Source organism: Arvicola amphibius, chromosome 3 (assembly GCF_903992535.2).
Source record: "Arvicola amphibius chromosome 3, mArvAmp1.2, whole genome shotgun sequence".
NCBI lineage: Eukaryota > Metazoa > Chordata > Mammalia > Rodentia > Cricetidae > Arvicola > Arvicola amphibius.
Window position 1 is genome coordinate 96,776,373 of NC_052049.1, and position 27,818 is coordinate 96,804,190.

The 27,818-nt window shown below is 43.0% G+C and overlaps 1 protein-coding gene across 3 annotated transcripts in view; it reads left to right on the forward strand.

Annotated features, from left to right (window-relative positions):
- The first annotated feature begins 4,570 nt into the window (after positions 1 to 4,570).
- Opcml (opioid binding protein/cell adhesion molecule like) overlaps positions 4,571 to 27,818 on the forward strand; it is a 517,106-nt gene continuing 493,858 nt past the window's right edge. For all 3 annotated transcript variants that reach the window (XM_038323188.1, XM_038323189.1, XM_038323190.1), the window contains exon 1: positions 4,571 to 4,737. In XM_038323188.1, the coding sequence (XP_038179116.1) occupies positions 4,571 to 4,737 (167 nt within the window). The remainder of the gene's footprint in view (positions 4,738 to 27,818) is intronic.

Here is a 27,818-nt window from a genome sequence, read left to right on the forward strand (position 1 = left end):
AGGCAGTTTGCACAGCCTGTTATACCACTTACAAACGTACACACACGCACATATGCACACACACACATGCACACAGGAATGCAGCAGCTGAAGCAGGGCACGGATGCCTTTAAGTATAAACAGTCAGGTCTTGCTTAGGTTCTGAGCAGAAGGTGCCTGACAAACAGTCTTCACCCACGTTTGTGTTGACTGGTTGGTTGTCCTTTCTGTGCAACGAGTCAAGGATGGACTTCCACTGCGTTGCTTTTCCCCAAGACGCAGCCCCTACCGCCCAGCACAGTTTACACCTAAGTAGGAAAACAGTGGGAACGCCACCTCACCATCTCATTTCATCCAGTTTAAGCAACATCACCAGGCTCTGAGAGACTTTTCTTCTAGGACGATTCTTGCTCCTTGCCAGCTTCTCTGGACCATTCCATCTGTAGGCTGCGGATACCACCTGCTGGTTCGAGTTGCCACCTGTCACTGAAGTCCTTATCCAGAAGCTACCAAGACTCATCACAGTCTTTCTTCTTTTTTGCTTCTCTTCTCCTCCTTTCTCTCAAACTCCCCTTTGCTAGGATTCCTCTTCTCCAGTCATTCAGAAGAATTTCTCTCCAGGTAGCCAGCGATCTCCTTGCCTGGTGCTGACTACGGTCCCTGAAATCTGGATCTATCTATTGTGTTTCTGTTACACATTGTCATCGGTAGCAATGTCGGTGAGCTGAAGCTCTGCTTTGTACGGCCACCTTCATGTTGCTCCCCTCACACCTTTCTCGACGGCACAGCTATTCCATGACAATAGGCCTTATGCTAGAGAACCACACAGTATGTTGATCACGGTTCCCAGTCTGCCCAGCATTAACTGCATCTAGAGTTAAAACAAAATCTCCTCCACACACATATTAGATCAAACCTTGCTATTCCTAGAGATACTGACTCTCTTAAGACCTCCTTCCTTATTCCTGGATAGAAGAACCACCTTCTTTGTTTTTTGCTTTTTTTTTCTGTTTTTTTTTTGTTTTTTTTGTTTGTTTGTTTTTGTTTTTGTTTTTGTTTTTTGAGACAGGGTTTCTCTGTAGCTTTAGAGCCTGTCCTGGAACTAGCTCTTGTAGACCAGGCTGGCCTCGAACTCAGAGAACCGCCTGCCTCTGCCTCCTGAGTGCTGGGATTAAAGGCGTGTGCCATCACCGCCCTGCCTACTTTCTTTGTTTAATACTCACAAAATATGGCGCCATTTCTTACTCTACACCAGGACCAAACTCAAGATCCCTTGATATTACCCACACAGCCTGTCAAAATAGTATCCACTCCTAAGCATGCCAGGTTCCCCATCTTTCCTTGCCCAGTCCCTCCCATGGAAACCATAATAAAGCATTTTGCCAAACTTTCTTTTTACTTTCTCTATATCCAGAACAATCCTGGGCATGACGCTGGAATGATGCGGCCCTTCTCTTGAGGACTCTGATATTAGACCCTTCCTTCCAGAGCCTGTGTGCTTTACCAGTCCTGAAACACTTAGCACATTCTTTCTCAGTACCCTTTGGATGGAATAGGTATTATTTGGTATGAGTTGCAGAGATGGAGACGTGTGGACCCAGTATTTGAACACAACATCAAAGCCAGTCTTCGCGATGATAATTTATCTTTCCATATAAATTTATATATCTAAGAAGTTGTACTAAGGGGCCTATCATTGTCATTGGCCAAGGATTCTCACAAAATAGTCCTGGCAAAAATTAGTTAATCATGTTCATTGTAAACCTCAACTCGGTTTCTTCTTCCCATTTAGCTTACTCTTTAGCCTTACATTCTATGAGTCCACAGCAATGTCTTACAAATAAATGGACCACTGCCCCAACCCCAGCACTATAGGCTGACAGACTAAAGACAAGACCTTTGCAGTTCCTTCCCCGACTCACAAGTCTGTGGGTGCAGATCATGTATTCCGTCACTGAGACTAAGCTAGGAACCCTGTAACAAGTCAGTAAAGACCCAGTCCCTTGTCCTTTGGGTCCTCGGATGCCTTTACTAGGAGAAAACTATCAAGGTAAACGGGAGCTTTCTTGGCTTGTTCCTTCACAAGCACCAGCCTCAGTGTGCGTTACCGGAGACGTTTATCTTTACTTCAGTTTGTCACTGCGTCTGCTCTTTCCTGGCCTCAGTGATCCTTTTCCATCTGGAATCGTGTGCACTTTCCTCAGAGTCTCCAAGAGCTCTTCCTGTCTCAAGCCACCTTTCCAGAGTTAGCATAACAATGGCCTCACCCTCACTCTCTGAGGAGAAATCAGACCTGCAGGTGTTTCTGAAGATCTGAGCTGTCCTAAGCACAGGACCACACTGTCAGCCCTGTGTGGGGTACTACTGGTAGGAGAGCCTTTCCAGCTCTTCATCCCAGATCCAAGCACCACAGGGCCTAGAGGATTATGGGTGCACAGAAAACTACTCCTGTCTGTGTAACACCTCTTCTCCTGATATGGTTTAGATTACAAATGATATAACCAGTGATAAATACTCTGTCCCAGGTAAGATGTTCTAATTAAAAATGTTAAGGCTAAAAAGTGTATGTGAGCTAAGCGTTTTTTACAAGTGGAACTGGGGCAGTATTCATTTTTGCTCAGTCCCTTGGAAATGAGAGCAGGTAGGATGCCTTTGTATCCTCCAGCAACCAAAGTAATAAACACGAAGAGCTTAATGCTTATTTTTGAATTACATTTCATTTTGCCAATTGTGCGGAGCCCTGCCTAATTTAACAAAAGGCTTCGAGAAAAAAAAAATACAGTAGAGCAGATGCACATAGCAACCATTAAATTAGGATACAGGCGTGAGAGCCACGCAGCGAGGGGAGGCTTCTGCCAGGCAGAGCAGCAGCAAGAATAATGGCAGGCCCAAGGAAAGCTGGCGCTCTTGGGTTTAGACTGAAGGAGATGGATCTGAGCCCGGAGCAACAGAGAGATTGGCTTCTAAGAACATTGTAGTCCTGGAGTCCCCTCCTGACACTATTATGGTGTCTCTCCTGCTATCGTAAAGCCATAGATGGATTTTTGTAAAGATCAGTCCCACTACTTTTTAGGATCGCCACGTGATTTTCCCAGCTCTTCCTTTTCACTACAATAAGATGCACGGATAATGGGGACTGTTTTGCATGTTGCCTTGCAAGAAGAAATTCAGAGTTGCCAGCTAGGGAGACAGACAAGGAAGGGATGGGCGTTAAGTGTTTCTAGGTAGGCCATCAGAGCAGGAAGCTTATTCCAGCTTTTTGCTTAGGCCCAGGAAAGCTGTGCCTTAGTATTAAAGTCTGGATGGAGAGATGCAGACTGGTGGGCATTCAAATAGGCTCAGCTTGCCGGAGTGGCAAAGGCAGTTCAGTTCTCCAGGGCGGGGTCTGACAACTTCTGCATGGCATTGCGAAAGGAAGGTGCTAATGTCAGTTTTCAATTTGCTGCCTTCCCCAGAACTCTTTCTCCAGCCCTCCCCTCTATCTCCCCACCCATATCAGGGGAGGTAGCGAGAGGGACTCAGCATTTCCTCAGCTTGCTCTTGTAGGAGGAGAGAGGGGAGCCCCTTGAGGCGCCAGGAACATTCCCTCAGGGTCCCGGCGCGGCGGGGGTTAAGGTGGGAGCCCGCGCCCCGCACCCGCGGGGATGTTCCTGCAGTCCGTGCCGCCTGCTAACCGGCTCGCTCCGAGTCGACACCGGGAGAAAGTGGCGGTCAGGGATGCAGCTGCTGCCATGACAACCCTGGCGAGCAGGGCCCGCGCTCATAGGGGCTGCTCCCCGGAGGAAGGCGGCGCGGAGGCCGGGGGCGGCCGCTGAGCGTGGCGTCCGCGCGTCCCCGCGTCCCGTGCAGCGTCCCCGGAGGAGGCGGGGGCCGCAGTCCGCTCAGCTCCCCGCGCCCAGAGCCTTCGCCGCGGCGCTCCGCGGGCTGGCGAGGGCCGGGCTGGCGGGAGTCGCCCACTGGGATTCGGGCAGGACAGCCTCAGAGCGGAGGATCCGGGCTAGCCGGCTGCGGGTCTCCGTGTGCAACTTTTTGTCGCCTTTGGGTCCAGATGCGAGACTTGGAGCTGTTTTCTAACTCTATCTATACATGTGTGTGATCTAATAAAACATTTTCTCCTCTCCTTGAAGCAGGAGCTTTTTATGACATCTCCTTTCTGTCAGAGACACTTGCCTTCTTTGGGTTATAAACTTTTGATGCCAGACCTCTGCAGAATGCGCCCAACTGAATCTTAAAGTAGCTTCACCGAGAGAGGCAGAGAACGCACAATCTGTGACCTTCGTCCCTGCTCCTTCTTTCGTGCTCTCCCTCCCTGCGGGCTCCCTCCGCCCCAGGGAGCTTCGAGAAAGCTCTTTTTTGGATGCAGGAGGGGGCATCTGGTTCTGCTAGGCTGGAAAGCTGAGGCTGGAGCCGAGGAAGAATTATTAGGCTCCGGAGAGCCTGGACTCAGCCTCTCCGTCTCCCGCTCCCAGCTCCTGGCTTGCTCTCTCTCCCTCTCTTTGCTTTCGCCCCACAACACTTCCGGCTGTTCTGAGAGGGCAGGGGACAAGGACCTTGCTGCTGCGGGAGTTCTGGGAAGTTGTGACTGACAAGGATGGGGGTCTGTGGGTACCTGTTCCTGCCCTGGAAGTGCCTCGTGGTCGTGTCTCTCAGGCTGCTGTTCCTTGTACCCACAGGAGTGCCGGTGCGCAGCGGAGATGCCACCTTCCCCAAAGCTATGGACAACGTGACGGTCCGGCAGGGGGAGAGCGCCACCCTCAGGTAGGGAGCCTTCCTTCATCTGGGGACTGAACCCATTGCACATGGCTTCAAGGGGAGGGAGGCCAGAAAGAGAGTAAAGATGGCTTCAAAGAGGGGCATTGGAGCACGTGAGAGGCCTTTTGCAGGCCCAAGAAGTGGCCATCTGCGTCGTGTGCTTGCTGATACCATTTTTCTTGGATGGCTCTGTCATTTGGTCCTCTTTTGGTCATTAGTCTTACAGGGAATGTTGAAGTCTACACTTGGAGCTCCATGTATTCATGGGGCCATGGCATAGCAAGATTCGCAACTGTGTGGACACCCGGATAAGACTTGAGGGCACTGGCATGTAAAGAGTGCGTGGTTAACTAAATACCCTTGGATTTCTTTCTTCCAGGCAAGGAGGATGTGATGGCATAGGAGTGCCATCACGATAGCCAGCTAAGTGTCTTTGGCAGAAGTGTGTGTTTTGTGTGTGTGTGGGGGGGGGGGGGTTGATTATTGGGCTGAGGTGTGTAATCTTACAATTCAAAGCTCTAGATCTTCCGTGCCAGACCACTACCTTTTATGAGTCTGCTGAAGACATAGTCACTCAAGCTAAGCCCGTGCTGTGCACTTGGGCTCTGATGTAAATTATGAGGCCTTTGTGTTTTTGTGTGCTGGGGCCAAGAAGAGGAAACATGGAACATTTATACAGCGACATCATTCCTGTGTGGGAAGCACAATGGGGAAGCTTTTTGTTTTAGCTTAATGAGTTACAGAGAATCACTTCCATGCTCCAGGCAGAGGGGTGGAGATGCTTGGAATATGAACCTTTGGGGACTGGGCCTGCTGCAGCAGAGACTTTAATAAAAATGCAGCCACCACTTTCCACCAGCTCAGCAGATATCATCTTTTATCCCTTTAATGAGGCAGTTCTGGTCCTAGGAGACAGATTCGGGGACGTCCCAGCTTAACTACGTCTCACAGTGTACACAGGGTGAATGCATTTGCCCTGCCTATGACTTTGATGCTTATGGTGAAAATAAAACATCCTGACCCAGATTCTGCAGCCAGAATGCCCGGCTTTGCAAGGAGAGATTGAGGGTGGGGTTCCCTTCTTCCTGTTGCCTGTTCTTTGCCATGGGGACTCCTCCCAGCATAGGCTAAGCCTCTTTCCGATGAAGGAACAAGAGCCTCTGAGACATTTCTGCTCCTCATGTGAACCCCGGGGTTAAACTTGGATCCTTTTGACCTTGTGTGGTTCTTACGTGAAGCTTCTTTTCAGCTAGTGCAAGGCCCCAGTGCCCTATCTTCTGGACCAGCACAGAACTGGAAAGCAGAACATAGATGTACCCTTACAGACAGTATGAGTCCCAAGTGCTTCTGGCCCTGTGGGCATCCCTTAGCTTAGAGCAGATAAGAGTGGGTTATCCTTACTTTATTGCTTCCAGAAAGGTTCCAAGTCTGCTCTTGGAGATATGATTTATAGGAATACACATTTTCAGAGGACTGGTAGTTCAAAGGTACCAACAATGTATATATATATATATATATATATATATATATATATATATATATATGTACCCAGGAAATGTGGATACACAATAGTAGTGGGAAGAGGGTTTGGATGCTGCTATACACCTCTTTCTCTTCTTTTGTTGGAGGCAAAGAGTTCCAAAAACAGGAGGGGATGTCACCAATAAATTTACAAAATCTACTCTTGCCGCTAAAAACTAAACCAGAAACTTAGAAACTCGAGTTTTGCCTTCTGGGATGCAATAAGATAGTTCTACCAGCAGAGGGCTCACGTCCATCTACCTTTTCTTTCTTTTTTTTTCTTTTTTCTTTTTATTAGCTTCTGGCCTGTTTTCATGATCTTCAATTCTAATGTTTAACAGCTGGGCTTGGTAATGGGAAAGGGAATAAAACAGGAAAAGCTGAATAGTCGCTTTTCATGCTTTATGGAAAACGACAACTTACATGTTCAACTCTGACTGCCGCTGGTTACCTGACTGTTGCTGTAGCTGGTTTTTAAAAGTAAGCATGTTTCCAGGAGGATTTTGCCTCTCTTCACTCTTATGCCTTTCCCTTGGTATATACAAACCTATCCCCACAGCCACGCACTGCCATCCAGGAATCTTCTTCACTTTCTCCCTCATGTAGTCTTCTCTTTCATTGCTCTGTTTTTATAGGGTGCCTCCCTGACACCCTTTTCCTGTTTGTTGCTCATGCTACTTCACTTCTTCCCTTTGGCATTACTTCTTATCATTCTCTATGTTAAAACAAGTTTATCGTCTTTGTTACTATTCCAGCATTTCATAAAATAACTGAATGCCCTGTGCGGGTTTTCGTGGCTCTCCTTTTCCTTCCAATCTGCTCTGTGAGCTGGCCGCTCTGTTCCCTTATCAGTAAAGCTTGGTCCTCAGTTGTTTTACAGAGAGGCCCCGTTCCCAGGAAGTGAGAGCCCACAGCCTTGGCCTTGGAGAAATCTATCATGTGTTATTTGGTAGTATTTTTGCTTTTTAAAAATTATAATTTATTTTTTTTTAATTTTTTGCAATGTCGAGAAATCAAGCTCATGGACTTATGCATGCTAGGAAAAAGTTTTGATCCTGAGCTCTCTCCACAGCCTTATAGCTCTATGTAAAGTAACTTTTAAGTCTCCTCAAAAGAGTTCATTGATTTATTACTTAGGAATTTAGTGTTCAGTATGTATCAAGGAATCAAATGATATCCATACCTATCAGCATTAGAAAACCCTCTCCAAGGTGAATGCCACAGTTCACATGACCTCCAGTTTGTTCCTAATTCTTGAACAACGTTAGACAAGGAGCAGAGACCAGTAGGTTAAGCAGAGAAATCCAGAAGCCTAGGTAGACCCTCATATTTTCTTGTGACAAGTTCCCCAGCTCACAAGATGGTTGCTTCCTGTGAGAGATCGGTTTTGTTGTGACAGGCCTTTAGTTGTACAGAGAGACTTCCAGAAATGATGTGTCAAAGAAGACGCTAAAGTTTTCAGCATAGATGGAAACTCATTTTATACAAGTGAGACGATATCACCGTCCCTGTCTGTAACTACTTCAGAGGGCTGCTTGAAAAGTAAAAATAATTATTTTAATATTGAGTTATTTTGCCTTTTTGGAAGAGAGATGATATGGAAAATGAAGGTGCTATTCTCTATGGTTGAATTATAGCTTCTATGAATCTGATTTGAATTCATTATTACAAATGGGCCCTCTTGGCCGGAATCATTTCATTACAATTATGTTCTGTTGGGTTAAAAATGTTCTGTGCCTTTTCATTAGATTAGATATGACAAGTATCTAGGAGTCCTCTGTCTGAATCAATGCCCATCTTCAGATGGGTGCCCAGGGTCTGGGTATGGTCAGTTGGCATCTATTAAGCTGTCTCAGCAGCAGCAGCCACCAGCCAGCCATACCTTCTTCATGGGCCACAGGCAACTCTTGATTTTCTTTCGTTCCTCTGTGAATTTTTGCTTCCCTTTTCACATGGATATTTTGAGGGATGCCATAGATAAGTGGTTGTGCATGTGGCAATTTGTTCCAAGCAGCGGGAAAAGCCAACACAGTGGTATGTTTTGTTGTTGTTGTTGTTTGCTTGCTTGCTTTTTCATAGTAGAGTAATGCATTGCTGATCCAGGCTTGCTGATCTGGTATTACGCTTAATGGCTCTTTTCTTAACTACCCTGCACGTTCATTTGGAGTTCTGAGGTAATCCATTCAGAACAAGCACGTGAGAATAATCTGGGCAGAGGAATTTCGCCAAAGCATCTGGGACAGTGGAACTCCCAAGGACAATGTGCTGGTGTGGAGCTGGGTGCTTTCTGTATGGTGCAACCAATGTTAGCAGCTTGCTCTTTTGCATGGATTAGGACAGCTATTTGGTCTTTCAAACAATGCAAGAAACCTGTGTGTGTTAATGTTGAAGGTTCCAAAGTTAGGGGTTATGTCAGTGTGAGGTAGTTCTCTTGATCTGGGAAGTTGAGGACATGAAAAGACCTTCCAGCAGGCATGGTCCCAGAAGGAAGCTCCTTCATGGTGGTGATAACCTGAACTTCTGTTGGGAAGGCACTTGAGAAACTATTGAAAATATGCCCTTGGAGGTTAGGATGAGTACAGTTCCTACTAATCATGGATGAGCCTCTACTTTCACCCCCAGGATGAACTAGAAAGTAAAATTCAAATGTTAGCCTCAAAGACTAAGGGAAGCAACATCTTTGGAGGAGGCCATGGATACAGGCATTTAAAACTCTCTTCCAGTATTTCTCAAGCATCCAGAACTGAGAACCACTATCCCACAGGCTTCTTGTCCTATAATATCTGAGCAAGGCTATGTTCCAGGGTCCTTCCCTTACACGGAAACATCTCTCCCATGGCACGTATGTGTCTCATAGCTATACCAGTGCTCTAGAAAGAGAAGAGCTCGGGTCATGTGTACCTCTGATGGACTCTTACACTATCTCACACTGACTCTTTGATTGTGCTCAGTTCAGTATGTTTGTGGACATACAGGAGCAATTTCTGCCCTGTCTATAACATTAGATGAGAAAAAATGATGTGCCGAGCTATTCTGTTAACATTAAAGTCATGTGTATCCTTGGTGCACATCCTCCCATATTCTTAAGTCATCTCCGAATCACTTATCTAATAAAAATTATACACTGTCTAAACAGTTGCTGTTACCTTGTGTTGCATAGCAAATAATGACAAGAACATGTTTAGTATAGACACACTTGATTTATTTTTAGTCTATTTTATCTATGGTTATTGAATCTATGGATGTCGAACCCACAGATATGGAAGGCTGATTACACATGCTAGTTGCTACTGAGACTAAATGGGACTCCTTGGTAACAATTGGTGGTATTCTCGGCTTATTTCTGTTTTATCATGTCTACCACCTCTTCCTCCACCCACACACATACACACAACTTTCAAACTCATTAGTCTCCTTTCGCTTCTGCTCAGCTTCCTGCCTTCTGCATGTGGTCAAGAACTGCCCTCAGTTGAATCCCAGTAACACTAGCTACAGACCTCTGCCCTGACAGACATGCACTGTGGACGTGTGATGTCTTCCTGTGTGGTTACTGACAGGCTGTGCTCTGGTGGAGCACCTGTTGCATTCGTTCTGTACAGATGCTATGTGAGTACCAAGGATTAAAAGAGCAAGCACAGTTCAGGGCTATAATCCATCTTAGTGGGCCCCAACTCTTTAAAGTCCTCTTACCGTCTATAGCAATGAAGTGCTCATATCTGAACAATGTGGCTGTAGGACACTCAAGGGCAACACCCGGAGTTCTTGGGAACCTGAGGGATTTTGGATTCCAATCAAATCACTTGCCAGAGGGGACAGGTATATCCACCAGTGTTTCAATACGATCTGAAACCCTGCAGAAGTCTTTACTATCCCCCAGGGCAAGACAACAACAGGCAGCCGGGTTCGGAAGACTGTACTAGCTGCTGTAGAATACATCTGGAAAGAAGGCGGCTGGGCCTATGCAGAGAGTCACAAGGAGATAAACAGGACAAGGGTGCCAGTGGCCCTGCTGTGGGGCCAGGTGCACCTAGGGTTGGACCATGTTACAAGGCTGCCCTGGCCTGGAAGAGCAGGGCTGGACTACATACGTGACAGTCTGACATCCCTATCTGATGAAAGGATCTCTCTCCCACACACTACATAAATGTACTCCAAAGTCAGAGATGGATGAAGGTGTTGGAAACCACTAAATATGTAGACTCATGGCTTCCTGAACATTGTGGAAAACTCAGCGACTGTCATCTAGGCTCCTTAACTACTTATCTGGCCTCTTTTAGAAAATTTGGCTATAGGGTCCAGTTTAGATCTGTCTGTACTTGCCTTTCTTTTGGCTTCTAGTAAAGGACTCTGACCTTGGCATTCTTCCAGTGTTCACCATATGGGTAGCAGCAAAGGAGACGTAGTGTGCTGTGGATGAGATCTGGTAGTGAGACACTGGAAGGGAAGAGTCAGGTCAGCTTTAGTTGACCTTCCCAGTAATGATTTTTCAAATTACTTATTACTAATAGGAAGCTGACTTCCCAATCATGAGATGAAAGAAGGGAATTAGTCTAAGATGTCAGCAATGATTTGCATTACCTATTAAGTTAGAGAGGAAGCATATATATATATATACATATATATGTATGTATGTATATATATATATATATATATATATATATATATAGTTTAGGGATACACACACATACACACACACACACACACACACACACACGGTACTTTGTATTTGTTTATTCTTTGTTCCCTGTTCAGGAAGATACCTTTGCTGATGTATGTAGTTAAATTAAGATTTGAGTAGAATCTATGTTAAAGTTACTCTTTGCATCTTGGCCCCATCTCTGTTCTTTGCATCTTGGTTCATCTGCAGTCTTATCCTCTCCCGCAATTACTTCTGTTTATACCCTATTATACATTTAAAAAATGTATACAGTTTTATTAAATTTTGAGAATTCCATAAGATGGATAGATTCACCCTCACTAACTATTCTTAGTCCCATTTCCCATTGTCCCATTACTTCCCAACTTCATGTCTCATTTTCTTCCTTCCTTTCTTTTTTTTTGGGGGGGGGGGCAGGGTTTCTTTTGCCTTGGCTGTCCTGGAGCTCACACTGCAGACCAAGCCAGCATTGAACTTACAGAGATCCACCTGCCTTTGCCTCCCGAGTGCTGAGATTAAAGGTGTGCACCACGGCCTGCCTCCCTTTCCTTTTGGTTACTAACCCACCATTCCAACTTGGGTGTAGAGCCATCCATGGATTGACCATGAGATACTCCCTTAAAGAAAACTTACTGTCATTTCCCGAGCAGCCATCAACTGTCCATAGCTCCTCAGTTAGGGTGTGGATTAGTGACCCTCTTCCTAATTATGAGACTGATCCTGTGTGGTTCTTGTGAGTAACTGGAGATGCCATGAATTCATGGGTGCAGGAGTTCTGTCATGCACAGAAGACACGATTTTACTCTGGCCCTCTCGAACCCTGGCCATCACTGTCTTTTTGCTCTCTCACTCATGGTCTCTGATGACACAGGTGCCCCGGTAAGTAGATGAGAGCTCCAGGAACACTGATTCCCAGCTTTCATCAGTCATGAGAGTTTGCATCAACTACTGTCCAGCACACAAACAGATGCCTCTGCTGAGGACCAGAGAAACATTGACAGAAGTATGAATGTAGAGAATCATTTGACACTGTGTGTGTTTGGCAAAGCAATAATAGTAGTCTCACCCCTGGGACCTGTGAAGTTCCCATGGTTTGAGACCGTGGGGTCTCTACCCAATTTGCAGTACCAACCAGCCTTGTGTTTCTTCCTATGGCGCATCCTTTAAATTCAGTGAAAAAGCATTGGCTACCCTAAAATACCCGTATCACTAGGGTACCCTCCCAGGTCATTAGTGTAGTTCACAGGGTTAATAACAGGGAAAGAATGTTGAGGACTGCCCCTCTCTCATCGGCCTACATAGCACTCTGCCCCAGTACTATTAAAGCTAGGTAGCAGAGAGGAAGCTATCAACGTGGTCGATACCAACTTGGGTTCTCCATGTCCTGTGACCAAAGTGTGTGGTGTCTTCAGCAACAGGGTCTTCCCATCGCACTGTGGTGAGCAAATAAGAGCAATAGCAATAGCCTGTATTATTCTGGGGAGTCCTTGGAACACTCCTGACAAACCACTCAAGAGCAGGTATCCCACACCTGGCGCTGGGCTTTTTTGTTTGACAGCCTATGACCAGGGAGGAGCACTGTCCCACGCGGAAGGTTATTTATAGACAGATATAGCATTTACAAAATAGTAGGTTCCCATACGGCCTTTCCAGACTTCTTTAGTGTTTTTATACCTTTCCAGACACCTTCTGCTCTGCACTCTCTTCTCTCTATATATCTAAACCTTCTCTCATTGTTTCCCTTTTCAGCCTCCGTACCACCAATGTTCTACTCCTCCTTCTCCTTATGCTCAACGCTCCTCAGCCCTTGTTCCACCAGGATCCTGCTTTGTTTCTTGGCACAGAAGGTTAGCTCAGGACCTGGCCACGTACCTCTTTATAGGACAAAGTCCAGATTTGCTTCGGAAAGGCCTTTCTGTTGCTTCTCGGTCAGTATACCTTTTCCACCCAGATCGAGAGACTTGAGGAGTTTTCTTGGTCCTGAAAATTTAGACAAGCAAAGAAATTTCCTCTCTTTCTTAGGCTCATTGGGCAGAAGGTCAGGAGATCTGCATTGAGCAAGCCTCCTATTGGCTAGCACTTGATTTACCCATCTCTATTAATGTGTATTGCCAATTGACTGTGACTTACCTGCATGAGTCTAACCAGCGTCCATCTTGGGCAGGAGAATCATGGCATCTGCCACACTGCCCTTCTTCCCAGCATGCAGTTCTGTCTTCTTGCCTATCTAAGTTCTGCCCTATCAAAAGGCCAAGGCAGTTTCTTTATTCAACCAATGAAGGTGACACAAACAGTAAAACCTCCTACACCACAGGAGATCTACATTGAGCTAGGGGTTTTACCTGTCTTCTGTCTGATTGGGAGGGTCTTCTGTGATTCCTAATATTTAGATTCCTCATCTACATTCATGTAGATGTCAATATTCCTTCTGTAGCTGAAAATGGTTCCAACACTGAACAGAAGGGTAACCATCGGTGTGTCAACCATGCTGTTAAAGGGAACTCTTGGATTCGAACCTGCTCTGCATGGACTATTCTGTAGTGCGGCCTCCCACAGAGTATTAAGTACCTCAAAAGACTTGCAAACTAAAACAAAGTAGCAGCCATTTCTTGGCAAGAACCAACCAGTGAGAACCAGGAAGAAATGAGTGATCCAAAAATACAGACTCAAGAGAGTTGATTTCTTTAAGCCCTAAAGTACATGCCATTCCATATTCTTCTTTCCATTTTTATATTCACATTTTAGTTTAAACCATTAAGGTTGTGAAGACAGCCACAGGGCCTCTCTTCACCTTGCCACTGATTCATACCCTAGAGAAAATTTGTGACCCATTTTAGCCTTCTCTTCTCTGGAAATGATACATTTTCCTTAAATTAAAGAGATGCAGAAGGACTTGACCTGGCTTCCCATAAAAGTACTGATCAATAAAGTTTTTTTTAATTGGTTTTGAATATTAAACATTTTCAGTGGATCTGAAGATTTATGGTGTCTCGATTAACCAGGTTTCCAATACATTTTAGGAACAAAGAATGATATAAGGGGTTTTTAAGTCTTCCAGTTAAATCCCAAAATATATTTAACTCATAATTACCCAAAAACTGTATGCTAGTGGTGAAGAATAATATGAAGTAATGTTTTGTAGAAGCAATTATGGTAAAGATAAAAAAGTACAATAATTTTTTACTTTTTTTGTTAGGGCCAATGTAGAAGAAAAGTAGGTACAATAAAGAAGAGAGAACATGGAAACAAATTCTCAAAGATATTGCCGAATACATTTAAAACGTTTGGGAATCTGAATACTGTCTCTACTGGTCCAAATTTAACTTCAACAAGCAGAGCTGAAATTGTAGTTTGTCTGTTGATCCATGCGTAGATTTGTCAGGAAGCATCTGTGGTGATTAGGGATAGCTGATAAATATTAACAAAGAAGGGGAGACAGGAGATGTAGTTGAGAGGCCCAGTGATGAAGAGCAACAGTAGAGGACCAGAATTCAATGCCAAATGCCCATGTGGGGCAGCTTGTAGCTACTCCAGGGTGTTTGATGCTTTCTCTTGGCCTCTGTGGGCGCCCACACTCTCATGCACACAAACCCTCCCGACACATTAAGTGGAATTGACAATAAAATAAAATGTAACACAAGAAAAGGGAATCGAGAGGCAGAAATGAACATAATGGAAAGACACAGGAGGGCAAAAGATATTTTCTTTGTTGGAATCAGCTAAGATGTAAAGAGAAAGGATGAAGGCAGCGGTAAGGATGGGTGAGGGACCTAAAGTAGAGTTACAGAAAAAAGGATAGGAAAACCAGAGGAAGAAAGAAAGGAGCCAGATAAGAATCAGTTGCTGCCTGACTCTTGGGGCCACGGAGATACATATATGCTGGATCCAGTTTCTGCAGCCACCAGCAGAGGCAGACACCCCACAGAGAGTTTCAGGTTTCAGCCCTTTTGAACCCCATTATCTCCCTGCTGCCCCACCGTTAGTATAATCCCTTTCTTGTCATGAGTCCTAATCAATATCTAACTAATCTAGGTTGGATCCTGCTCTGTCACCAAGCTTTTGTCTTTCCAGAATCTCTTCTCTGAGGGACTATTTCCCTTGATCCTTTTCTCACCCATCACAGGGTTTAGATGCTTTTCGAAGATCTCCTTTAGCATGTTCACCCAAGTGTTCATTGTGTGGACCACTTCATGGGAAGCTGAAGGCCTTCAAGTTCCTATTTGCCCTGTCCCTCCTTAGGCTAACAGTTCATCCTCCGATGTATGGCTTCTCTTCCTCTTGTCTACACACACCACCCAGGGATGACATCCTGACATGAACCTTCTTGCTCGCTCTTTGGCTATTTGGAGCTTCCCAGGTGGGCAAAATGGTGTCATTATCTGCATACACAGGAAATTGAGCCCACCAGGTGTTATATTACGGTGGCTTTACTTCCACTGAGATACTGGCTATAAGGCATCCTCTGTATGTGCAAGGGATTACAGCTCTCAAAGTTGCTTGTTATACTGTCTGTAAAGAGAGTCCTCTTGGGCTGAGGATGCAGGACAGTTAGTAGAGTGTTTGCTTGGCATGCATAAAGCTCACCTTCGATCACCTGCACCATATAAACCAGACATAGTGGTGCCCATCATCCTAGAACTCGGGAGATAGAAACAAATAGATTTGAAGTTCAAGATCATCAGCTTCATAGCGAGTTTGAGGTTCATCTGTGATATATGGGAACCTGTCTCAAAATAAAAATAGAAAGAAAATAATCAGATGTTCCCCTTCCTAGGTGCTTCCCCCGTACCCTATGTTAAAGATATTATTATCCTCTATTTCTCTTTGTATCCTCAGTTCCAAATACAATACTAATGCATCGTTGGTGCCCTGATTGCTTTCAAAACTGAATCCTTCTCCTTTCTGTCCCTTTCAGTTCCTTGTCCTTCACACAGGCACCTAAGCACACCTCCACACACAGACATCCCCACATCCCTGAGAACCTTCTCTTTCTAATGGAGATATTCTCACCTATTTTGAATTGGGAAATCATTGAAGTTACACACAGAGTTTCTGGCATTTGAATTCTAGTTGAGATAATGATCTCTCCCTACATAGCTGGTATTTAACTTGTCCCGTTTCCTCCTGTTTGTTACAATTGCAGTGTCTGTGAATTTCACAGTTCTTCAAGCCAGTGGCAGGAGAGTTTGAGGAGCTGCGAGAGAGGTGCCTGCTGCCTCGCTATTAAAAAACTTTCCTCCCAAAACGCTAGCCCCCTCCCCCGCCCCCCGCGCGCCGTGCTGGAAGTCTGTCTGCCCACGTGGGGGATCAGAAGGCCAAAGTGAAAAATCTCAGAGGGCATCTGGGATGAAGGGATTTCATACACATTCCCTTGGCCATCTGAATGCAGCTGCCTCTGTAACAAGCCCCACGGTGACATTCCTGCCTGTCTCAGCAGCCTGTGTGCTCTGCACCTGTGCAGTGGGAAGAGTTTATAGAATGCTCTTGATTATATGCTCTGTTTTACAATCGGCAAGTCAATGGGTGCTTAGCGAAATGCAAGATAAAGTATAACCTCTATCAAGAGGTTAAGAACATCAGCTCTACAGTCGAAAGACTCATTCAAATCCCAGCTCTGCTCGTTCAGTAATGGCTGTATGTGGTTGGACAAGTGACTCAATTTCTCTAAACCTCAATTTCCTGATTAGAAAAAAAAAAAACAGAGACTATATATCCACTTCACTGGGTTATTGAGAGGGAGAAGATGGCCTTGAATTTGTAAAGAGCCTAACATCTGAAATTGTAGCTAGCTCACAATGAACAACAGCTTTAAAAATTTAAAGACACAACCATCCTTCTTTATTTAGGAAGACTGGCTCTTATGCAAACTGGAAAAATATGTGGATTTCATAAACGATGCAGTATTTCCATGTAACCTACGCACACCTCCCTGTATAGTTTAAATTATCTCTAAATTACTCATAATTCCTCACACAATGCAAATAGCTGCTATACTATCGTGTTTAGGGCATGATGCCAAGGGAAAAAGGGCACAAATAAAGTCACTACATTTGCAATTATTTGTCAAATATGTTTGCTCTGTGATTATATGAATTGAGGATATAGAACTTAAAATATGGATCCAACTTATTGGCAACATCGGATTCAACTTAAACAATGGCATTTATTTAGTGTCCGCGGCATGCCAAGCACCAATGTAGATAGAGCAGACATTTAACAGATAATTTTCTTCCATAAATATTCATACCTAGTGAGCATATGGGTAGCATACAGAGCTCACAGATCAGAAAATAGGGGAGAAATGAAAGAGAAGGAAAGGCGAGCAGAAGCATTTGATTGAAGTGCAGTGTACACATACTAAATGTTCCCATTGGCTAACCAAAGCACATATATTCAACTACGTTAGTAAATACCATTTCACATGCTATTGTCAAACTTGGAGTCTCAACCTGTTCCCCAAGTTCGGTCCATCCACCCATCTTCAAGTTAATATAAAGAATCAGAGCAATAGGAGAAAGCAGAAAAGGGAAATTTATTCAATGTGGCCACATTTCAGAGGACAAAGATGCAGAAAATCCCTCAAGTCTGCTTTGGTGCCCTGAAATATGAGACAGACGGGTAAATGTAGAGCCAAGGATTTTTTTTTACCTCTAAAGATCCTGGACAAGGTGTAGCCACACCCATCATTAACCCTTCATTGTCTAGACTTCAGTCTCATTTTGTAAGGTGCTGTGAGAAGTTATTAGAACGGGGTGAGATCTCTTTCCAAGAGATATGCTCCCCTTCTGGCTGGAGCCTTTTCTTCCATAATAAGATTCTTGGAGAAATTCCCATTTCTTTGAGTTCCATTGTTTCGGTGGTTTGATAGCCAGATTGAGAGACATGGTGTGTTTTTGGAATATCTTCACTTCTGCAATGCTGGTTGGCAATTCTTGTTAGCCTTCCCCCCATCAAACCCCTAGATGCCTTCTTAAAAATTTACTTTTAGATTTTTAAAATTTTATTTAATGTGTATGGGTGTTTGGCCTCAATGTGTTGAGGTGCATTATATACATGCAGTACCCATGAAGGCTGGAAGAGGGTATTGGATCCCTTGGAACTGGAGTTACAGACAGTTGTGAGCTGCCATGTGGGTGCTGGGAACTATATCCAGGTCCCCTGAAAGAACAACAATTGCTTTTAATCAGAGAGCCATCTCTTAAGTCTACATGCCTCTTTTTGTGTGACAAAATATATTATGGTATTTATCACTTTTCTATTTTACATGTTTATTTCAGTGACATTAAGTTCATTCATATACCACCATCAATACCCAGGGCTCCCTTCACCTATGTCCAGTGAATTGAAGCCCACCATTATTCTTACCCCAGTCCCTGGAAACCACTGTCTTCTGTTTGTATCATTTTGATTATCCTTTGTATATGAGACAATAATATTATATAATATCACATGTCATTTTGTGACTGACTTCTTAGTTTAGTCCCATGTCTTCAAAGTCCACTCCTGCTATAGCATGTACAGATTAGATTTCTTTGTAACACTCGTTCATTGTATTTCTTGTGACACATTTGATTATCTATTCATCCTCTGATGGGCATTGGCTTGCATTCACTAATATGACTAACTGTGTTATGAGCATGGTTGTACAAATACTTTTGAGTCCTTTCTTTTGATTTTTTTCTATGTATTTCCAAATGATGCAGTTTTTCATGCAGTTTTTCTGACTAATCATTTGAAAAACTGTGCCACTATTTCCACAGTGGTGCGGTATTTTATGTGTCTACGAAGAGGGTAAGGGGCTCTTACTTTGTCAATATTTTCCAACACTTGGCATTTTCTGGATTTACTTATTATTTTGCAATACTAAATTTAATGAGTATAAATTGGCATTTTATTGTGATTTTGATTTACATTTCACCAATGATGGACGGTATTGGAATGTTTTCTGAAGAAGTGCATGGTTAATTTTTTTTAAACAATTCTTTTCCTTCTTGTTGAGTTGTAGTTTTCACACTTTCTACATAGTAAACCCTTTGTCAGATAATTGATATGCAGCTATTTCTCTTAAGTCCATGCCTTGCCCTTCACTTGGACGTAATGTTGTTTGATACATCAAAGTTTCAAGTTTGGAGCTGAGGCTTACACTAAAGAGCAGAGCTCTTACCTAACATATTGGCATGTACACGGCCTGGGTTGGTCCCAGCATCAGATAAGTTTTTCAGTTTTCCAGCATCAAAGAAACTGTCTACTTTACGCTTGTTTGTTTTTGGTTTTGATTTTGACTGTGATTTTGGGTATCCTGTCTAAGAACCACTACCACATCCAGCACATTAATTTCCCTCCTGTTCTCTTTTAGTAGTTGTACCTCCACAGCTCTCATATCTGAGCTGATTTCTGTGTGTGGGATAAAGGGAGGGCTCAGCTGTATACTTCTGCGTATGGATATCCAGTTTCCCCAGCACTGTTGGCTGAGATTTTTTTTTCTTTTAAGGAACTAGTTACAAATCTGTTCAGATATGCTATTGCTTCACGATTCGTTCTGAAAAGGCTGAATTCCTTCTAAGAATTTCTCTGTTTAGTCAAGGTTATCTATTTACAGGCTTCCATTTGTTCACACTACTATGAGTAATCCTTTTGGTTTCCATAAAATTATTTGCAATGCTGCCATGGCCTCTTTTCCATTTGTGATATTTCTTCTTTGAATTTTCTTTCATTTCTCAGTCAGTCTAGCTGAAGATTTGGCCCATTGGGTTAACTTTTCAAAGAATGAACGTTGGTTTGGTCAACAATGCAATTGTGGTTTATTTTCTTCCATTTTTCCATAAATCCATTTTGTTTACCTTGAGTTTAACTTGTTTCTATTTAGGACCTTCTTCTAGTGTTGTGTCTGGGTTATTCTCTCTTTCTGGAACCTTCTGTGTTTAAAGTTAGCCTGATAAGTTTCTACCATATGTGTTAAAACTATAAATGCGTTTAGAACTCCCACTTCACATTGGTTTCGGTGTAGCCCATATACCTGTGTGTATCCTGTGCTTTTATTTTGATTTTTTTTAGATACTTTGCTTTAAAAATCTCTGTTTCTCTACTGCTTTGTGTGTGAAGGTGTCCGTTTAATTTACACCAACTTGTGCATTTCCAGCTTTCCTTCTTCTGCTATAGATTTCTAGTCCCAATTCATTCTGGTCAGAAAATACTTTGTATCATTTCACTCTTCCTAAGTTTGTCAAATTTCCTGTTTAGGATGTATATATGTTGTATCATGACAAATGTTCTATATGCGATTGGGGAAAATGTATAACCTGCCTTTGTTTATGGAGTGTTCTGTGGGTGTCTTTGATAGAGTTCACCTGAAATGATACTCCCACTCTTATTTATTCGTTTTCTTTTCAATTTGGTCCATTATTGAAAGTGGGTTGTTGGCGTTTCCAATATTACTGTTGGCGCAATGTCGGCACTATGTCTTGCTTTCATTCTATCAAAGTCGTTTTATTTGATTTGATGCTGTGCTATTTGTTCTATGCATGCCCGTAGTTGTGGTATCTTCTTGGGAAATCAGACCTTTCACCATTTGTCATATACTTATCTCTTGTGAGAGTCTAGTTTGTGTGATCGTAACCTAACTTTCTCTGGTCTCTAGTTTAAGTGATATAGAAAGGATTCTACCCACTTCCTTTTGATGTGCATGGATTTAAATCCCAGGCATGACGCTTGTTGACAGCAGACAATTAGGTCCTGTTGTTGTTATTGTTATATCCATTCTGCCACTCTGTGTCCTTTGAATGGAGTATTTATTCTATTTATATTTAAGCAAACTAATGATAAGGAGAGGCTTATTATATAGTTTTATTATTACCTATAATTTCCTCAGACTCACTTCCTCCCTTACGGCTTTGTGTGTGTGTGTGTGTGTGTGTGTGTTGAAATGATTTTGCTTGAAATGTGTATTTGTTTTTTCTCATTTCTGCTTATTAGTGATCTATAGATATTTCTTTTGTGTTATGACCTCATAGTTTAAGTGATGACTCAATTCTCAATTCAATATCTTGAATTTGAGACCATTTATTTTAAACAACACCATCAATCACATGTAAAAACATCAGATCCATATTTATATTGCTATAAATTAGTATGTATTATGCAGTTATTAAATGAAATAGTATCTTTGTATAGTTTTGCCTTTATTTTGAGATAAAGCCATCCTTGGTAGCACAGGCTGCCTCAAACTCAGGATCCTTCTGCCTCAGTTTCCTGAGTGCTTGCAGATCATCCAGCTAAGTCTTAATTTTGCTTTTCAAATCCTAGTAAGAACTGAATTCAAATAATGGACATGAGTTATAAAAGAGCTTATAATGGTAATTCTTTTTTCAAATCCTGACTCTTTCATGAATTACTTTGGGTTTGATGGTAGATCAATACATACAAATATATGTGATAATGAAAGTACAAAATCCAATGTAAAGTTCCCAGCCTACATTCCTAATGGCTCTTCAAACTCTATAGAAGATGTTGATTGAGTTGTATATTTGGGCCTGGTTAATTTTGGTGTGAGATATTTTTATTTGCAATTTTTTTCACTAATAAGTTTTATGAAATCCTACAAAATTTTAAAATGGGCTAAAGCAACAAAATCGCAGTAATAGTTTTTCTTTTCATCTGTTCGTTTGCCAGATAATGTTGAATCTCTTAGTTTGTGTCCCAGCTTCTTCGTACTTTCATTCAAGAAGCTGCTTTCAATATTTCTCGGAGAAAGTTTTAGTGATACTGTCTCCACAGCTTTACTCATGTGAAAGCGACTTAATTCCTTTCTCGGTTTTGAAGGGTGTTTAAACAGGATGTAGAACTTTTGATTGGCAGTTTGTTTTTCTACTTGCTTTCAGCACCTTAAATACAAACTGCAAGACTGCTAGGCTGCAATTCCTCTACTGGAAAACACACAGAATCTTACTTCGGTTCCCTTGCACCTTGTGAGTTTGTCTCTTATCGCTTTCAGGATTCTCACCTCGTCTTCAGTGTTGACAGATGAATCATAATGGATCTCCGTGGAGTTATATTTGGGTTCACCCTAAGTTGAGTTCAGTAAAATTCTTATATTCATGCATACATTTCTTCCTTTGAATTTGGGACATTTGACGGCTGTATCTTCAAATAAACTCCTCTTTCTAAAATGTCTTCCCATTTTGGAACTCTTGATTTGAATATATTGGTTGACTTGATGATGTTTTGCAAATCTCTTTTTTTTTTTTTTTTTTTTTTTTGGTTTTTTCGAGACAGAGTTTCTCTGTGGTTTTGGAGCCTGTCCTGGAACTAGCTCTTGTAGACCAGGCTGGCCTCGAACTCACAGAGATCCTCCTGCCTCTGCCTCCCGAGTGCTGGGATTAAAGGCGTGCGCCACCACCGCCCAGCTGCAAATCTCTTAAGATTAGATTTTTTCCCTCCGGATGTTCCTCCTTGCCACGGTTTTATTTCCTTTTTCCCCTTTCACTTGTTTCTCATACCAGTTTCTACTGAGCATTTTCCGCGTTGCTCATTCCACCACCCCCACAAGTCTCCTGTTGAATATCCCTCGTGAATTTCCATTGTCATTACCTGCGTTTCAGATCCAAAATTTATCTTCAATGCTAGTTTAAAAATGTTTACGTCTTTGTTGAAATTGTAAATTTGTTTACATATTTTCATCATTGCATCTGTGCCTCTGTGTGTTATGTTCCTGCGTGCATGAGTGCAGGCACAACCCATGCTGTGCACATTTGGTGAAGTCAGGAGACAGTCTCCAGTTGTGAGCCCTCACTTTCCAGGGCAGGGTCTCTATCTTGTTCCTTATTGTATATGCCAGAATACCTGGCCCACGGGCTCCTGAAAGTACAACCCTCCTGTCTTTATCTCTCAGCTCTGGGTAGGAGTACGCTAGGCACACAGTCACCTGCGTTACTCTGTCCAGCTTTAACGTGGGTTCTGATGATCTGAACTTGGGTCATCTGGCCTTTCTCGCTTGTTCTTTGCCCATAGATTCTTCCCACCTCTAGGTATTTACATTTGTCTTCCTTTAGCTCCATAAGAATGTCCAACACAGGTATTTAATAGATGTTTCAACTCTGTTTACAAGCTATGTCTTTGTGGCATTTCTGGAGATTTTCTTGGTTCTTAGAATTAGCCATATTTTCCTGTTTCTTTGTATGCTGCTGAAAATTGGACAGTTGTAAGTTAGTTATCTTCACATCTTTATAGAATGCTTCCAAGCAAAAAGACCTGAGCTAAGCAGACCTGTGCGGAGAGTTTGAGGCTATATTGTTGCTAGGCGGTTGTATGTGTGGCTTTATCTAGCCATGCAATGTAGGGTGAGGGCTACTTTCAAATGTTCTACTTTCTCAAAGGATCCCCCATGGGCTTGAAGGACTTTTGTATTCTTCTGGCAGGAATCTCTTGCCCTAAACAACTACTGAGGACCGAGAGCTAGGATGCTGTTTTTTTTTTTTAACCAAATTTCACTCTGTTATAGAAGCAGAAATGGAACAAAAGTAGTTGAAAACACCACACTTTTTTACAATTTTTATTTTTTTATATTGAACATTGAAAACAAGTCTCTACATTCTAAAAGTAAGAAATGTATTTGAATGCAGCAGAAAACTGAGATGACCAGACAAGCCGTGATCATGAAGACTGGAAAATACAGACAGTCATGGGTCATGATGATGTAGTGGTTATTGCTGACTTCTGGCCCTTCCAGGACTCTCAAAACCACTGACCAAAGATGAACTTGACATAAGAACTTCAGAGGCTACATTTGGGGGCCCTGCACGTCTGTGAATTTTTTGTCCAGGACTCCACAAAAGTTTTGGATTAGATGCAGGGAAGTCAAAAAGTGCAGGGAGCTGCTTAGAAATATACTCAGTGGATTCTCATTTTCTTAATAAACACTTTCCCTCAAAGGAAATAATTTTTACTAGACCATAACCCATGAAGAAAGTGAAAGTATTCAGTTCCAGGCCCTGTGGCTTAAAAGACAAAAAGGCAAAGCTTGAAACAGGGCAACTATCAGGGAAAAAATTCCTCAGATGTAGCAGAGATATTATTAGAATTATCAAACTGAGGATTTAAAATAACCATGATTAATATGCTAAAAACATGGACCACATGTACGAACAGATGGCTGACATAAGCAGAGGGATGGAAATTCTATCAGGAATAAAGGGAAATTCTAGAATCAAGAAAATTCCTATAGAAATGACACACATCTTTCACGGACTCATTTTGGGACTAAACATAGCTAAGAAAAGAATTACGAAGGTTGAAAACATATTGATAGAAAATTTCCAAACTGAAAGTCAAAGAGAAACAAAAAGACAATATCCAGAAAATCTAGAAATTGTGAGGCTGTGGCAAAAAATACACATATAATGAGATTATCAGAAACAAAGGAAAGAAGAATAGAAAAAATACAGGGCAGTGGAGGCGCACGCCTTTAATCCCAGCACTGGGGAGGCAGAAGCAGGCGGATTTCTGTGAGTTCAAGTTCAGCCTGGTTTACAGAGCAAGTTGCAGGACAGTCAAGACTACACTACACTGATAAACCATATCCCCCCAAAAAGCACACACATAAAAAAGAATAGAAGACATGACTATAATAACTATGACTAAAAAATCTCAAGATTAATATAAAACAGCATACCAAGGTTTCAGAAAAGTCTATGAACCCTAACTGGGATAATTTTAAAAAATAAATAACTGTCTAAGCATATTACATCCAGACTGAAAATGTTCAGGTTTCTTATCAAGAAGAAACCTTTTGAAAAAAGCTAGGTGGGAAAAGTTACCTTATTACAGAAAATCTGGGGTAAGGATTCTGCAGGGCATCTCTCTAGAAACCGTTCAAGGCAAGTGAGAGTGGGGTGAGATGCTTAATGTGTTGGAAGATAAGAAACACCAAGCTTGACAAAGAGCAGCTTGGAAAAAAAGAAATTGCAGGGATTTGTCTTCAATAAACTTGGCTAGCTTGAAAGTTAAAAGAAACTCTGTAGAGAGCAGGGTCAGGGATCAAGTCTCAGGCAGCTTTGGTTAGCTCAGGCCAGTTATGACCACGTGACCCTGCTCCGTCTTATAAAAACTCACATGCTCATCTCACCCTATACCTCTAGTAAGGATGAAGATGTTTCTTCATTGCTAATCCTATCCCCCAAACACACACATGCAAACACACACGTGCACATATGCATACATGCACACACACATTTTCCCTTCTTTAAGTGTATGCGATTTCTTTGGAAAGAAATAGGATTCCAGTTTAGCTGGCTGAAGAGCTCTTCAGTGCCCTGCATGTGAGCAGTGCCTCCCCAACAAAAGGCAGATCTGTCCCACCTGTTGTCCTCATCTGCCTGACTGTGTAAGTAGGCACCAGGAGACATTTATACATTTGAAGCCACAGCAAAGATGGGAGCAGTACCGAATGTACAAGATTTCCATCTGTGTAGCGATCTGAAATTTGCTTCTTTTCCTAAAACTGACTTGCCAGGTTCTGTCTGCATATATGGGTCTTGCCTGCTCTTCAGGTCTTCATTTAATGCTGATTCCTCAGTCTTTCTTCATTGTCCCCAGTCACCCTTATCTTCATAGGTCCATATTTCAGAATGTGGGTGGGCACTATAATGACCCAAGAAGATTTTGTAGAAGACAAATTTCTGTCCTGAGTTTCCTCTGGCATTCAGGATCAAGGATGCTGAGGCGCATACCTATGAACTAGATTCTGATGCAGCCGGAACCTGTCCTGTGTGTGTGCTCCTTTGGAAATACTGTGTGTGGCCTTAGTGTTTCCTATTCATCAGAGCACACCAAAGCAATGAGCTGGTCATCTTTTCATACCAGCAACATTTTCCTGCACCAATCATTCCAGACACAGAACAATATTTGCGTGTTCCTCATGCATGGGCCTGTGTGTGGAAAGCTGGGGCACATTCACCCACCTGAACATCTGTACTTACGTGTACAGCGGTTTTTCTCCTATACTTCTTGTTAAGATTTACAAAATCTTTTCCAGCTTTCGTTGTTTGTTTGTTTGTTTTGAGACAGGGTTTCTCTGTGACTTATGGGCCTGTCCTGGAACTAGCTCTTGTAGACCAGACTGGCCACAAACTCACAGAGATCCACCTGCCTCTGCCTCCTGAGTGCTGGGATTAAAGGCATGTGCCACCACCTTCCAGCTCCCAGCTTTGTTAATGGACAAAATGGTTATGTTGTCAAGACTGTGGAAGTCAAGGGGAGTAGACACTGTTGGCTTTTAAGAACACAGGCTGCCACTCTGTCCCCTGATTCTGTCCACATTGTCCCACAGTTCCCTACTCTTATTTTCCTCCATTTGTGTTTCGTTTTCCCTTAGTGTTCTGAGTTCAGGATAGAAGAGAACTCTCCTGTATCTCTGAGTCCATGGGTTCTCATGGACTCTGTCTGGTGTCCCCCACTTTTCTAGATTCCCACGAGAAAATGCATGATTGTTCAAGGTTGTGTTCATGTCCACTCCTGGTCCAATTAAGCTGTCTTGGGAGGAAAACATTACATACCAGATAGGATTTAGCACCAAGGAATAAAACATGACATTAATGATGGCAACAGTAATGGCAATATTTATAGCCTCACTTAATAAAGATGCCAGCAAGGCCATTCTCATGGTTGGTTTCCATCCACTAAACTGACGCGATCATTGATTTTTATGGCTACAAGATGGCCTCAGCAGTTCCAGGCATCAAATCGTCCTACTACAATGTCTGAAGTAGTCAGTAAGGACTTGAGGGCATCTCATTTGCTATTTGGAAAATATGGATTTCCCCCATCTCAGCAGTGTGGAGTCTCTGGCTCGGATGAGGAAGTGAAACCCCTAGATGGTGCACACAGGTGCCATCTCCTGGGGTCTTCCCACAGCTGTGACCACACCGGAGATTGAATGCAAGCCAGATGCATTGTAGGTAAGTCCTTTGTCTCTGAGCCAGTTTTCCAAACCTGGACTTTTCCTGGAGGAAGTGCTTTCAGCTCATATACACGAAGCTAGGTCCTTAGGTGGCTCTAAAGCCTGATGCTCAGCAGGGTAGATGCGAGCTGACCAGGTGGGTGTTGTCAACAGTATGCAATAATGTAAGGTTAGGGATTAGTTCTCCTGTCTACTCTGGTGGAGGTAAAAACACTAAGGCTGAGTGATCCTTCCATGATTCCTTTCTCAATGATGTGTAACAAAAATGAAGTCCAGAACAAGCGGAAGATGGGGATAACCAGGGTTCACCAAGAGTATAGCAGACACTGGGAGAAGCTAGAAAATTTAGTGTGTTTGGTGGATGTTGGGGGTGGGAAATGCTGCAGGAAGATATTGGGCTCCAGGAAGAAGGAATGGGATAAGGCAATAAAACTTCCTAAGTTGAGCTACACAGAGCAGGAGCGAGGCTCAGGACAGGCGAGAAGGTGCAGCGAGGAGATAGCAGAGATGAATGAGCTGGGTGGGTGCGTCTGCCAGCCAGGCCCAGATGCGCCAGGAGCGCCAGCGCCCCCCCCCCCCCCCCACTCTGGAGGTCAGTTATTTATTTATATTGTAACGGAACCTAACAAATTCTAAAACCAGATAAATCCAATTACCCGTGTTTTGCCTTCAGGGAGTGCGAAAGATTAATGGTAGTATTTTGGCAGTCGCATAAAAAGAAATAGGTGGTAATAACAGGGCAGCCGTAAAGAGCCAGGGAGCAGGCTGTAGCTTTGACCAGCTGCTGCTGTCCTGGTCAGGCAACATTCATTCCCTTCACGTTTGGTGGGGGGGGATTGGGTCCAGACCCAGGAAGCTCCTAGGCTGCTTTACAGGGTAAAGCCCCTCCCAACATCTGCTCTGAGCTTATTTCTGGTTTGTAATGCCAGCAATGAGCCCAGGGCCTCGCACATGGTA